General features: G+C 42.0%; 1 protein-coding gene across 2 annotated transcripts in view; it reads left to right on the top strand.

Moving 5' to 3' along the window:
• CFH (complement factor H) overlaps positions 1-15,473 on the top strand; it is a 70,475-nt gene that overhangs the window by 5,273 nt on the left and 49,729 nt on the right. For both annotated transcript variants that reach the window (XM_077332712.1, XM_077332713.1), the window contains exons 2-7: positions 4,777-4,962; positions 6,666-6,771; positions 9,160-9,236; positions 10,550-10,744; positions 11,459-11,629; positions 11,913-12,086. In XM_077332712.1, the coding sequence (XP_077188827.1) occupies positions 4,777-4,962; positions 6,666-6,771; positions 9,160-9,236; positions 10,550-10,744; positions 11,459-11,629; positions 11,913-12,086 (909 nt within the window). The remainder of the gene's footprint in view (positions 1-4,776; positions 4,963-6,665; positions 6,772-9,159; positions 9,237-10,549; positions 10,745-11,458; positions 11,630-11,912; positions 12,087-15,473) is intronic.

Genomic DNA, 15,473 nt, shown 5'->3' on the forward strand with positions numbered 1-15,473 from the left:
CCCCTTCCTGCCACAATTCTCCCCACAAAGTACCTTCTGCACATAATGCATGCATAATAATAATCTGAAATAAAGGGCATCATCCAAAATGAACAAACTTCAGGGACTTACCCAGCAAGGCATCACTTGAGGCTCATGGTACCAAATTGGAGATGCCCAGCTAATCCAGCACTAGCTGGTAGCAGAGAGATCAGTTCACACAAGTACACATACGTATGTTCGACTACCTCCCTCTCCCCCATATCTCCTAGGAAATGAGTGGTCACACCATAGACACCCGTGACATTGCCAGGGCCTCAGGGGACATCTGTGTGCTATGAGGAGCACCACAACTCTTCTTTGTCCATATAAAATTCCTTGGCACCCTTGGGGCTAAGATATGCCCTCCAGCATAACCACAATTGGATCACAAAAACCTGTAGCTGTTGTTTGCTTAAAAGATTTGTATTCTATCTTGGTATACCACTCTTACCACTTTATGGTTTGTAGTTGTATACTAGCAGTAAAGTCTGTTGTGGATGTAATACAACAGGTGCTAGCTAATGGTAGTTGAAGGTAGTATATTGTGATGTTGGGTGTATGTATTTTGTTATGTGGAAGCATTGGCGGGATGGGATGGTCATCTTCCCAGGGCAAGAGGCTTGGACTTCGTTCCATATGTTGTCCTGTTGGGATTTTGGTGTTTGTGTGTTAGCTTCCTTTGCTTGGTTGTGTTTTTTTGAGGTGGGGGGAGGATTGTGTTAGTTCTTGTTGGAGTTACATTATCATTGTAATTTTTTTACATGTCTGGATTTGCCTGTTGCTTTGCATTAGACAAACTGACCTATAGAGGGTGGCTTGGATTTCAGTTGTATTTTGGGAATTGCGGTGCAGGTTTCATTGTTTTATGATCTCTTTACATGTTTTTTTTTAAGTTGTCACTGTTCCCTCCAAGTGCCTGTGTACATTGTCATTTAGGTAGTACACATCAGTGTCCACATCTGGACACAGAATGGCCTTTTTTGCAAATATGTGGGAGTCTGTCTTGTATAAGTTTTCTCCCAAGATATCAGTGGTCATATTGGGGACTGTCTCCGTTTCCCAACTTTAGTAGACAGTTACTGAATATGTCTCCTTAGGATCATGTCTTTCTTGTTAGCCACAAGACTGAAGTTTGCTTCCCAGTGGTTTAGTGCTTGTCATTATTTCCTGTAGTATTCTGTTGCTGGTTAAAGCAATTCCTAATGCCACAGTGGCCTCATCCCATATTATGGCTGTAGCTGTCCATAATAGATGTGCCACTGGTGAGTTTTCCTTAAGGAGTTTTTCCTTAACGCTGGGAGTTGAGGTCTCAGTTCATGGTGGCACTAAGTTGAACAGATTGAAATAAGTTCAGCCACCTTACAGTAGGTTAGTGGCAATTCCTGTTGGTGTTTCCTTCAGCTCGGAAAATGTTTAGGAGTGTTTTGTAGAAGTAAATCTCTGTTCCTCTGGGTCCTTCTAGGAAGAAAATTCTGTTTGGGATTGAGTTGTTTTTGGTAGCAGACATAATAGTGTCGTATGCTGCGCTCTGTTCCTCATTGAAAGTGCTTGTATATGGCTTTTCCTCTGTATGCCTCTGTGTTTGATGGATCATCTCAGTGTTGTTGGTGTGGAGTTGGCGGTAGTGGGAGTTTGAACATAGTTCAGGATGAGCATTGGAGTTTTAGAGTATTGTTAATATGGTGTGGTGCCATAGCAAAGCACTCCATACAGTCTTTGGTATATCCTATGTTATGTCTGTGGTGTAGTCCTCACAAAGGTCTACTTAGTATTTTCCTATTGTTTATGTGCATTTGGTGGTGTGGCAAATATGAGAATATATGCAAATAAGTCTCAGAGTTCACAAGACATGATGCACATGACTCCTTCATCTAAAGTTTCCTCCCATATTATCTTGATTTTTAGTAAGCCTTGTTGTATTGCCTTGTCTTGGAAAGTTTCATATAGTTTTCTGTTGACTGCTCCCAAGTGCTCAAAGTTTGTTACTCCAGGCAGGTGGATTAGTAACAGCCCTAAGGAGTATCCTTCTGGGTCTGTGTCAAGGTTAACTAAATACATTCTGCCTATGACATTGTCTACTCCACTTTTCCTTGGTATGCACTCTCTGTCTCTTGTATTGAAGACATAGTGTTGTGGGATATTTTTGTACAGCATTTTTTTGTGTTTAGTTTGAACCATGCTGTAAACATGGTGTCTTTTCCTGAAATTTCTGCTACGCTGTTTGCATTGAGTGCTAATGTTTTATGTTAAGAAGAAGAAGAGTTGGTTCTTATATGCCGCTTTTGTCTACCCGAAGGAGTCTCAAAGTGGCTTACAGTTGCCTTCTCTTTCCTCTCCCCACAACAGACAACCTGTGAGGTGGGTGAGGCTGAGAGAGCCCTGATATCACTGTTCGGTCAGAACAGTTTTATCAGTGCTGTGGTGAGCCTAAGGTCACCCAGCTGGCTGCATGTGGGGGAGTGCAGAATCGAACCCGGCATGCCAAATTAGAAGTCTGCACTCCTAACCACTACACCAAACTGGCTCTTAAATGCAGTGGACTGCTGATCTGGCAGGTATACTGGTAGTGTGTGTGACTGTGCATGCATGTTGTAACCTAGTATGCAGTGCAAAATTAAAGCAAATAGTTAACTGGCAGAACGGCATTTTGTCCAATGAAGACATGACTCAAGGCGGTTTGGCTTTAGTATGGCTGCAGCCTTTTTTTACAACCTCCAGCTGGAGGGCTGGCCCAGTGCAATGAAAGTAAGCCTGACTCCACAGTCATCAGGCTGCATAGCTCCAAGGGTCCAGTGGTGCCCTAGAACTTGATTCATTCCCAGTCAGGAGAGCAGGACCCTCATGCCCTGGAATCCCAACCTTAGGAAGCAGCCTAAGTGGGGGCCAACGGGTGTCTGCCTCTTTTTGGCTACCCCAGCCGCCTGGCTATGAGCCCCTGGCCTCCCAGCTGGGTAGGCCGCACTGAATCCTGAGTCAGTCTCCTTAATGAGACCTCCAACCCCAGGGAGTCCAGTATGCAAACTCCCTGCCAACAGACTCCTTTCTGTACCTAAACCACAGCTGCAGCAAAGTTATAACAAGAACTAGCATACCAAAACTTGAACTAGAACCCCAAAACACCTGCAGCAGTGGCTTGAAGAGGGCAGGCTGTTGCATGTAGTGCCTTATATAGTCACCCACTGACATGGACACACTGTAGCTGCATGCTGCCACACTTCAATGGATGCCCTTCTAGCTGCAAAAGAACACATTCTTAGTCAGACATTTTATTAAGGTTGGGCATGAACCTAAAAATTCTGGCTTGGTTGAGTTCAGTGTCCAAGGTAGTCCCTGAATTGAACCCCAAATCAAACTGAGCTGGAATTTTCCCAAACAAACCAGCCACTTCGGACTCAGCTGCAGCCAGGAGAAAGAAGGGATCACTTGTGAAGGGTTAAATGGTTGGCAGCCATTTAAACTGTCCATTTACTTTACTTCAAAGCAGGAAGGAGTGAAATAAACAGGTTAATTAGCTGACAGGTATTTAAACCAAGCAGCTAACAGGCAGACCTTTCAGGTTTTTGGGTTTAAATGGTGAGCAGCCATTCAGCCTAATAGCACGGCAAGTATGCCTGTCCACTATTAAGCTCAAATAGCTGTGAGCCATTTCACTTCTCCCTCCTTGAAAGCAGGGGGTGGGGGAGAGATAGGTTAGATGGCTTGCAGCCATTTCATGTGTTCATGACTGGTAAAATATCTGGCAGTCATTTAAGCCTAACAGCAGAGTGGGTGTGCCTGTCCCCTGTTATGCTGCAAGGACTGGCAGCAATTTAACCACTTAACCTGCTCAGTTCTTAGGTTTTAATGGCCCAAATAGCCAAACCAAACTGGACAAAAGACCAGTAAACATTGGTTCGGGGGCTCCAAACCAAGTTTCTGCCAAATTTTGACTCATGAACTGGTTTATGCACATCCCTACCTTCTATATATTCTCAGCTTATATCTACATGTATTTGCAGTTCCTCTCTCCACTTTACATTGAGTGTGCAGTGAATAGCTTGTGGACCCCGAATGAGCTATTCATTTTTAAGAACATGTAATGCACAGCTTTTCTTGGAAGAAAGCAGTTTTGGATGTTTATTAATTTAATTAAAATAAATTCAGTTGCATTCTTGTCTACAAGTCCAGTGTCAGCTTAAAGACCATCAGGATTTCCATGAGTCAAAGCTGTTTTTATATCTGACAAAGCAAGCTTTGATTCCCATAAGCTTATCCCAAGGAAATCCTGCTGCTTTAAGGTGGCAGCTGGATTTGAATCTTATTAATTTTATTCCGCACTGCATATGTTCTGCCTCTGGAACACAAGATTTGTTTGCTGGAAACATATTCTGATAGTAAGATCATTTCTGTTGCACTTTCCGTCAGAAACATACTCTTGCCATCTTGCCATCTTTCTCTTTCTGTAGTATCCACATTGTGTTTTGTTTGTTGTTGCATGCAACATCAGATGGATGTGCTGGGAGCTAAGGAGAGCATGCTTCTGAACATGAACACTGTAACTTTTAAGTATGAACCTTTAACAACAAAAAAGGAATGAAAGGAAAAGATGGTGTCAGTGCATGACGGAGCATAACCTTTTTGTTGGGTCAACCACAATCTCACACAGTATTAAGTTTCTCTCTCCAGTGTGTTGGTTTCCAACCTCATTCTTTTCATTCTTCAGACTCAGAATGCATTTCTGTTAATTCCCCCCCCCCTCTCTCTTCTCCCTTGAAGATGACTGTGGACCACCGCCTAGAAGAAATACTGAAGAGCTTGCTGACCTTTCAGGCAAACAGACCTATTCAGATGGTGAAATTGTAACCTACAACTGCCGTCCTGGGTACATAAAACTTGGACGTATTAAAATGCGGTGTAAGAACGGAAACTGGGAAAAAGTCCTGCCAGCTGTGGAATGCCGAAGTAAGAAGCCACATAAAACAGCAACATTTACAAAAGCAAGACACTGAAACCCTTTGAACCCTTGAATATTTCTGATGATCAACTTTTAAGATACCACCTTTCAATATTTCTAAAACTAGAAATGAACTCCAGACCCCTGGAAGATAGTGTATTTCATTTACACTTTTCAGTTCATTCTTTGGTTGTTTGTTTTTAGACACTCTTTTTTTTTCGCCATTTGGATTCCCTTGACCAGATTCCACACCATACATGGGGAAAGTTTCATCTTGTCCTATTGGATTGAAAAAGTTAACAATGCTTTTAGCTCTGCGTTTTGCTGAGTATCAGAATCTCAGATCTGAACGAGATGTTACAAGGAACATATGGGTTGCCAGTGGGAGTAATAAACCCTAATAATATGTAGGTTGGTGGCAACCAGAGAAAGGGCACTTTAAATAGTGGCATCTCAGCTGTGGTATGCCCTTCTTCTTCAGGCTCACCGAGTCCCTACGTTGCTCTCTTTTTAGACACCAGGCTAAAATGTTTCTGTCTATCCAGATCTTTAATTAAGGGGGTTGATGTTATACCACCATTTTAATATCGTGTTTTACTCTGGAAACTAGGGTCACCAACCTCCAAGTGGGGCCTAGATTTCTCCCAGAATTACAAATAATTTCCAGACTAGAGAGATCAGTTCCCTGATGTAAATGGTAGTTCTGGAAGGTGGACTCTATGGTGTTGAACCCTGTCCCTCCTCTGCCCACCATGCTGCCTCCCCCAGTCTCCAACATCAAATCTCCACACATTTCCCAGCATGGAGATGGCAACCCTAAGCTGGTATTAATTTTAAGCTTCAGGATTATCAAACTGTATATGTTTTAGTTGGTTGTTTTATTCTGGGTTCTAATTAAGAATTGTTAATGCTTATGTTTTCCTTACTTTTTGTTTTGTAAGAAACCTTGAGTGGATTCACTGGAGAAGCAGCATAAAATGGCTCCAAATAAATTAAATAGACAAAAGAAGGTGCATGAGGTGATAACACTTGTTGTGCTCTGAGATTTATAATGGTTTTGTAAGCAGGATTAAACCATTTTTCAATGGACTGGGAAGGGTGTAACTCAGCTGAAGATGGCACTTGTAAAGCACACACACACACACACACACACAGAGGAGGCACTCAGTGAAAGATTGCAGGATGAGAAAACTCTGTGTGGGATGATGACATGCCTTTTTTATAACCATGGAGACCCGCACTGGACTGTGTTCTCATCATCATAAATATATATCATTCTGTGAATATTGAAATCTGGTCATCTGAGTAATGAACAGAAGAAAACAGATCTTTGTATAAATCTGAAGAAAAGCCCCAGGTTTGCAGAAAGATCTGGGAGCTTAATCTCCCCAATCCCAATAACAGAAACCGCTCCTGTAGATCTAAGAAACACAGCCCTTGGTGGCCATTGCTAAGCAACCACAACATTACTGATGGTTTCAAGTAGGCAGTCATGTACTGATGGTGTTCAAGGCTTTGTTTTTATCCATTAAAGAAAGATGAAACAGCCTTTTCTGGGCTGTTTGACCTTTGAGGGAGAACCAGGAACCACAAGGTATATTGGGGAATATGTGGGGCATAATTGAAAACTTGTTACAGTTAATTTGGCTCCAAACTACTCTTTGTAGCCATAAAACATTGTTACATAATATATACTTTTTCTAATTTCCAGAAAGGCCTTGTGGGCATCCAGGAGATATCCAGTTTGGTTCTTTTGAACTTGTAAATGGAGAAGAATTTGTCTTTGGCTCTCGTGTGGAATACCAGTGTGACCCAGGGTAATTTTTCATTTTCCATGTTAGTTGTATTCTTAGAGCAGTTGGTGTAAAAAAGAAAATAAAGTCAAATTTCAGCAGTGTTTTTCTTACTGTTGTAAAATATCATTGTGTTCTCATGGTAAAATGTATGAATAATAAAAAAAGCTATTGAACAACTTCAAATAAATTAAAAGTATATGATCAGATCTTAAGAACAAAGGAAACTGCATAGTAAAGACCTCTCAGCTACTAGCGCTCTACCTGGCCCATGGAGCACCTGGCTGCAGTGATTCATGTAATGGTCACTTCCAGATCTGATTACTGCAACGCACTCTATGTGGGCTTACCATTGTCCCTTACCCGGAAATCGCAATAGAATGCAATGGCACAGGTCCTCACTAGAACACCTTGGAGGGCCGATATCCAGCCTGTACTCAAGCAGCTGTACTGGCTTCTGGTTGAATTCTGGATCAGGTTCAAGGTATTAACCTTTAAGGCCATTTGCTGTCTGGACCCAATGTACTTGACTATATCCCCCAAAGCACTGGCTGGTGATCTCTGGCCTGAGAGAAGTATGTTGGGCCTCAACCAGAGCCAAGGCTTTCTTGGTCCTGGTTCCGACCTGGTGGAATGAGCTCCCAAAATCGCTGCACGCCCACTATTTTGAAGGGCTTTCAAGATGGAGCTCTTTTGCCAGGCATTTGGTTGAAGCCAATTGGTTTACTGAACATCATTAACAGGGGCATTCTTCCATATTCTTCTCCCACCCTGGACTGATTAGTGAGCAGATTGACTGATTAGTATGTTTGGCAGCTACAGTGAGTAGAATCGGTTTTAAGGATTTCAACTTTTTAAACTTAATTTTTTTTGTTATTATTGATTTTTTATTTGATTTCTATGATCACCCCGAATAATTAATTAACTAACTAACCAATTGATAAACATCCAGAAAAATAATGTGGAAAACACAAAAATTCAAGATAATTGCAAACGTAATATGTGTCAATGTCCAACTGCACTTAATTAAACATAGGCGGCATGCAAATATGAAGATGACTTAAGTAGCATAAGGTATCCTTCCATTCTATCATTATTAAACAAAGATATACCGCATAATTATCAATTTGTTTATGTTTTGCAGATATCTGTACTGTGTAGTTTCTTTCATATTAGTTTTTGTAGTGGGACCTCTCTGCCCTTTTCCATTTTTGGTTCTTCATATAATGGGCTTATTATGACTTGCTGGAAACAAATGTTTACATTCTTTAATGCTGATAAGACCTGTATTCTGTCTGGGAAAATGCCTTAGGTTTGCAGAGAAATCAAAATTTCTACCCCTCCCCCCCCAAAATCTTTGAGGTTAACCCCCCCCCTCCAATGATAAAAGGAGTGCCTGCAGGTTTAAGAAATGGAGCTCCTCACTGGCCATTGCTAAACCACCACAATACTATTGTCAAGACTTGGTTTTGGTCAGGGGAGAGGAGAGGGGACATCCCAGGGCTTATTTTGGCCTTTGAGGGTGGATTCTTCAGGCTAAGTCAGGCAAGGGGAAAGTGGGGTACCCCCTGCAAGGCCTTCATGTGACTGGGCCACAGCTTTCCTGGTTAGAGGCTGCCAAGGTGGGCAGGGAGGGAAAAATGCAGATGGGGGGCCGGTAAATGTTGGTTGTCTGGTGGGTAGCTTTCAATAAAGCAAGAGAGGAAATAGAGGAGGAGAGGAAAATGAAATAACCCCCTTCAGGTCCCCCACACCTATAATTAGATAATCTGCTGACATGTAAAATTTAGTGTGACCAAGAAAGTACAACCTAGGATGGCACCATGCTGAGGAATGGGTGTGACTATCCAGATTCATAACGACTTGAAATCCCAGTTGATATATTCCTTATGCACTAGTGTGAGGTTTAGTCCTGTTCCAATGTACTTTCCCATTTCAATAAATGCTCCCATGGGAATGAAGGCAAAACTTGCCATGCAGAGAGATGGCCGTCCTACAAGGGGTCTCCTGCTCTTCATATCAGCGTTATAGGGCTGTTATAAACTTCTTTTAGACAAAAATGTTAATACAACATCCAGTGCAGTTGAGCAAGATGGTCCCTGTTATTCTTTGACATGTCTGATCAGCTAGCAAACATGATGGCTGACGATCGAGAAGGCCAGAATCACTTGTATGCAGTATAAGACATACTCTGGATCTCAAGCCTATCTGCTGTCATTTGTTTTATCATCATTTGCAACAAGTAGTAGATTGCTGAGTGACATTGGGAAGTAATTCATTAAGTTGAAATTGCATTCTTCCAGTAATGAGACTTTGAATTTCAACTTATTTCAGATTATTACAGAACCAGCTTTTAGTAAGTTGGAGCTTTTGGCATGTCCGGATTTCACTTTTCTTTCCTTAAACTTTTAGATATCAGATGCTCAGCCAGGCAAATTACCGAGATTGTCGAGCAGATGGGTGGAGTAATGCTGTCCCACACTGTGAAGGTCAGTGGGCTTTTCAACATATTTTCAACATATTATGCCAATAATAAGTGATCTTTTCTAATACCATGTCAAAAAGCAGCACCTCAGAAAGGTTCCTTCAGAAGGAGGGGCTCAAAATTTGGGGAGAACCAGTGAAAATATCTACCTTTCATGTGCAGAATTAGCACTGCCAATTCCAGGTTGGAAAATTCATGGATATTTGAAGATAGAACTTGGGGGAGGCAGAGTTTGCAGAAGATTTCACCCTCTGAAGCTGACATTTTCTCAAGTGGAGCTCTGCAGTCTTGGAGATAAGTCATAATTCCAGGAGAAATTCAACCCCTACCTAGAGTTGGCAACCAAGTGCAGAATTGTCTTCATGCAGTATTTGGCTGGACCCAAGTGACCTTCCTGCTTTATTTTATGTATGGCTATGGCTATGAACCAAAGCTGCTCATTTGGGAGAGGATGGCCATGTGGGCTAAAAATTACCTTTACTTAGATCTGAAGATTCCACTTCTTGCCACTGCTTACAGCAGCCCAGGGAGAAATATTAAAAATGGCCATTGGCTTGACAGTGTGACATCACTTCCAGGGAAAAATCAGAAGTGTATCATTCCTCTCTAGGAGTAGACTTTCCGGTAATTCTTAGAGAATCATGATGTTTCATCCAGGTTTTTCATGGAAGCGACATCATGACATTAGAGATGGTGGGCCCTCTTACATCTCTTTCCTGAGGGTTGCAAGGCTTTTTCCTTTCCTTATCCTGTTGTCTTAGGTTTGGAATGGTTTCACCCTAGCACTAACCATTGACCACCACAGAAGAGCTGTATGTACTTTTCCATGTGTAGATTCAGCTGTAAATCTCCTGGGCAAAGCCCACACCTAGAATTCAGCCATTTACGGCCTCCATACATGACCTATTTTAGTTACTGTGGCTCATAAGACAGGCCACCATACATTATAGAATTTTTTAAAAAGCCATCTAATCTTCAGTAAAGACTTCTATAATTGGATCTATAAACAAGATATTCTGCTAATAATTTCCAGTTCTGAAAAATATGATTTTTCTGTTGATTACTTCATGAGGCTTCCTACCAAGTGATCTGTGTAACTATTTGCTCTACCCAAGCAGGTTTAGCATTATAGATCTGTTCCAGGTGTGCACTTGGCAACTTTTCTGCTGGACTAAGGAGGCATGATTGGACTGTTCTCCTTTTTTGTTCATTTGCAACAACTTCCTGATGATTCTTGGGGGGTTTTGTTTGCTTGTTTGCTCGACCTTTTAGCATTGGCTTCATAAACCGTATACAATATTGCCCTTTCTTTTACAGTAAAGAAATGCTTCCCTGTAGAGCCACCAGAAAATGGCAGGATTGTTATGACTGGACTATATGGGCTGGACCAAGATTTCATATTTGGACAGGCATTACAATTTGAATGCAATCCAAAATTCAGAATCGTGGGCTCCAAACAAATTGTTTGTGCAGACAGGGGACAGTGGCATCCAGGCGTTCCAACATGCGAAGGTGAGAGCAAAAGAAAATCTCCCCTCCATTTCTTGGTGCTGAAGTGATGCAGCACTGAACTGTTCCATTATATGTCAGCCTCTAGATATAGGCTTACTGCTGTTGGATCCGACATGAGCTCCCATGCATCAAGAGAATCTTGATATTTTTCTATCAACATGTGCAGCCTGTTGCAACACAGTAAGCCATCACTGTTGCAAAACCTGGAGAGTTCCTCTAGGGAGAGAAAACAGACTTTATTGTTAATTAAAACATTTATTCCATATCTTTTCTCATAGCTCAAGGCAGCTTCTGAAAAAAGGCTAAAGTTGAGACAGAGTGGATGACAACCAACTTGGAATGTGGCCAGCTGTTGTCACAGATGCACATAAGTCAAGTGATCTCAAAAGACATAGATCAAGGAAGGGAGCCAAACAATACATGGCTGTACGCACTAATGCTGCGGTGTCACTCCCTGTATCAAACCAAAAGTAACATGTATAGGTCAATGAATCACCAGAAACTCCATGGTAAAACGATGGTTCACATTCCGAGCCTGCAAATAACAAGCTTCAGGACTATGGCAACATTGAGCTGAGTATGTTCCTAGCTGAGCAGGAGACATATCTCTGATTGCTGCAGGCTATGAACAGAAACAGGCATTCTTGTTTTATTATTTATTTATTATATGATTTATATCCTGCCCCTCCCATTCTGTTTACGTATTTTCAATAGAAATAACCTGCAACCCAGGAAATATTGCAAATGGGTATGTAACTTCACTGAAGGATGTTTATAAAGACGGTGATGAGTTGCAGTTTGAGTGTCGCGAAGGGTATAAGCCTGTTGACAGATCGGTTGCAATCTGCAGTGAGAATGGATGGAATACAAGGCTTGAGTGTACAGGTCAGTACGGTTCCACTTTCTAGGGATGTACCACGTGGACTATTAGATAAAATCCAACACTTAAACTTGTAATCAGTTAAAAAGTGAACTGTGATTCATTGCAGTGGCAAGTTGCTAATTTTCATTCTTAAACTCTGTTTATTAAAAAATACTTTTGGAAAAAGTGTCATGGCTAGTAAAATGCTACTGCTTCTTCCCAAGATTCCCCAGGCTCCCTAAGAGGCAAGTGTGAATTTTTTTTTTTGCCAGACTCCTCTTAGCTAAGCTTTCTATTCCTCCACAGAAATTGTATGCTCACGTCCAGAAGTAAATAATGGCAGAGTCAGTCCTCATCTGCAACGGTATTCATATGAAGAAGCAATCGAGTTACAGTGTGATCGTGACTTTGAGCCTGAACAACGGCAAGCGGTTTCCAAGTGCACCAAGAATGGCTGGCTACCAAAACCCAAATGTGTCTGTAAGTAGTTTTCACCCTTGCAGCGATCTCTTCAGAGGCAAAATCAGGTTGTCACAGAGCATTTCATGATTTATAAATTCATCAATATTTATTTTGAGAACTGTCATTCCAGTTCCTCAGCACAGATTCCAGTGTTGGAGCTATCATTCTACACTGGATGTTGTCATTCCAGGCCCAAGGCAGGTTTCTTTAAATCCCTTCTACATTTTCACTGTAACTATTGTATGCTGTAATGTCTTCCAATAGAGCATGTGCAAGTCTATTGGCATTCCTGACTACCATTATATCCAGTAGTCCCTCAGAAGTCAGGCCTCTCCCACTATTCCCAAAAGGCATTATTATCATTCATTTCAGTACATCCTTTCCTTCACAGAAACCCCTCCTCCAAACCAATCTGCCATTATTTCTCTTGGAGGACTTTCAGGGCAGCTGGAGTGACTCTTTTTCAACCAAAATGACACCAAAAATGTAGCAGAATGGGTATGGCCTGTCCTTTTGAAAGAACCCCCAAGCTTCAAACAAATTGAACCAACAATTAGAATTCTGTAGGCCCACAAACAGGGTGCCCCTGCTGTCTATTTTCCCAGCCCCTCCACAAACCGGTGAGGGAGGGAGGGAGAAGAGCAGCTAAGTGATTGGCTGCGAATGCTCTGTGCTCCTCCTTTCAAGGATCTGATTGCAAGGGAGAATTTCCATTGCCCAGGAAATCAGTGAAATCAAAGAAAGGATGAGGTATACTTATTTCCAGGTCAGGACCAAACCCGAAACAAAAAACATAAATTGTTTTGGTAAGGAGTTTTTCATTATACCAGCAACCCAGGCTTTGTATCATTCTTCTGGGAAATCACTCTACCACCTTTACCAACCATTTTCTCGTATATTTTCAAAATTATGCACACACTTAACTGAAACATCATTTCCAATGGCATGGTGTTATTTTCTTTCATAGAAGTAGATGATAACAATGTTAGATAAAGGAAATGGATGTAAAAATGGACAGAGTAATTTTGCTCCTTGCCCCTCATGATGGGATTGAGAAATGGGTTGCACTTGTCAATTGTATCCTAGATTACAACCCTTTAATTTACTTCATAATGGAAGCCATAAGAACAATTGACCCTGAAGTGTGTATGGAGATTTGCAAACCACTTTTTATAAAGCAGATGTTAAAGTTTTTGATTAATTGTAGTAGGTTTAAGAATCTAGCCTCTGGCTGTTATGCTTCTAGCCTCCATTTTCCCAAACCAGCACACCTCCATCAATTTCTATCTGTATTTTTCTGCAAAAAATCTTTGGCAGGAAAGGATGTGTCATTAGCAAGACTGCTGCCAATTAGGGCCTTGGCCTTGGCTGTGTTTCAAAAAACCATCTAATGTTTCAACAAAAATAAATCTTGCTGCTCGCCTAATATCCATGAAGATATAATGCATAATAGTGATAGGAAAAGGGTGCTACCCTACATACAGCAGTGTGAACTGAGTTCAGTCAAGGCAATTTGACATCAGAAAAAAGCCCATTAAACATAAAGAATAAAACCAAACTTTCCAGATTTCTGATGCCTATAATCCTAACACTGATCCTGAACAAACATGCTAATGAATACTGTAAGTTGTTGAATGTCATCCTGAATAAAATGGAGTTCAGCTGCCTCCAAAATATTTAGAGTGAGGGGTGAACAACGCACCTCCCTGAGGAGACTGTGCCATAGTTGTGGGGCTACCACTGTAGCGGTGCTCTGCTTGAATGCAACCAGGGCACCGTTGGGGGGGCAACTCCTGTTGGACCATTTACGCACTGGAGGTTTCATGTTGGGCTGCAGGCTGGAGTTTTAGTCGTGGCAGGTTGCCCCACCTATTCCTGCACCCACATGAGCAAGCATTTGGCCTGGTGCACCTCATCCACCCCCAATTTGTGCTCCTGCATGGGAGCTGGGGCAGTGAAGTTCCCAGTGTGTAAACGGTCTTGGTGGTTGCCAGATGGGTAGAGTGGATAGACTGTCCTCCTCTGAGTCCTCACCCTCCTCACTGTCCTCAGGTGACTCAGCTATTGCCCCCCATACACACACACCTGGCTAGGTTGCTCTGCCTGACCTCTCTGGGTTCTCCCGGAGCCATTCTCCCTCCTTTCTGCTGCTCTCCATTTCCTCCATCTCTGCTCCTTCTGCTGGCTTCATCACTATCTCACTCCATCTCTCTCACTCTCCTCTCTGAACGTCATCTGCTCACCACCTCCTTCTCCTAGCATCTGACCCTTGAAGAAGGTGGGGGAGATCCTGCTTCTAATCTGTCAAGTTTGGACAGTGGGATGTGAGTATGGTTATGCCTAGGGGTCCATTGAAATGAAGTCACTCCACCTGGGCATGAGCATAGCCTACTCAACTAGTATTAATAAATCTTAATAAATCAAACCCAGATGATGCATAAAGAACTGGGATGTATAGGAAGGAAAATCAGGACAAGGCAGCATCTAAGCCCGGATGGGGATGGACAAGCAGTTACATAATGTGCTCAGTGGGAAGGAATGTTCAGGGATCGTGGACATTGCAAAGATGTTGCTGATTATTTCAAGGACAAATCTATCTCTGATGATTTACATACAACAAGGGCAAATTAATAACACGGGGCAGATTAATAATAATGGCAAAGGTAAAGGTATCCCCTATGCAAGCACCGAGTCATGTCTGAACCTTGGCGTTTTCATGGCAGACTCAATACGGGGTGGTTTGCCAGTGCCTTCCCCAGTCATTACCGTTTACCCCCCAGCAAGCTGGGTACTCATTTTACCGACCTCAGAAGGATGGAAGGCTGAGTCAACCTTGAACCGGCTGTTGGGATTGAACTCCCAGCCTCATGGGCAAAGCTTTCAGACTGCATATCTGCTGCCTTACCACTCTGCACCACAAGAGGCTCTAATAACAATGGTAGTACCTTATGTAGTACAACCAAAGGTACTACCATTGTTCTTAATCTGCCCCAGCATTATTAATTTGCCCTTGTTGTATGTAAATCAAATTTTATGGCAATAAATGTTTTCTGAATCTGAATCATATTGTGTTCTTAGATGGTGGCACATTGGGCCTTCGGCAGAAATCAAAAGAGTGAATGGGTGTCATGATGAAATGCAGTATGGGCATCCTTCAAAATACTTAACCACGTTTTGAAGCTACTGAAAACCCTATTCAATGCATCAATGTCCCCCAATGCAGGGCAAGGACAGAGTTCTAATAATAATCTGCTATTACAAAACGTACCCATAAACCCAAAATGGCAGTGCCAAGAAGGGCAATATATAAATGTAATAAATCAAAATCAAATCAAAAGATCTTAAAAACAGAATTTCTTGTTTTTTGTCTCTTTTAAGATCTTCTATGGGTCTTCTGCTCAATTT

This window comes from Paroedura picta, chromosome 4 (genome assembly GCF_049243985.1).
Source record: "Paroedura picta isolate Pp20150507F chromosome 4, Ppicta_v3.0, whole genome shotgun sequence".
Classification (NCBI taxonomy): domain Eukaryota; kingdom Metazoa; phylum Chordata; class Lepidosauria; order Squamata; family Gekkonidae; genus Paroedura; species Paroedura picta.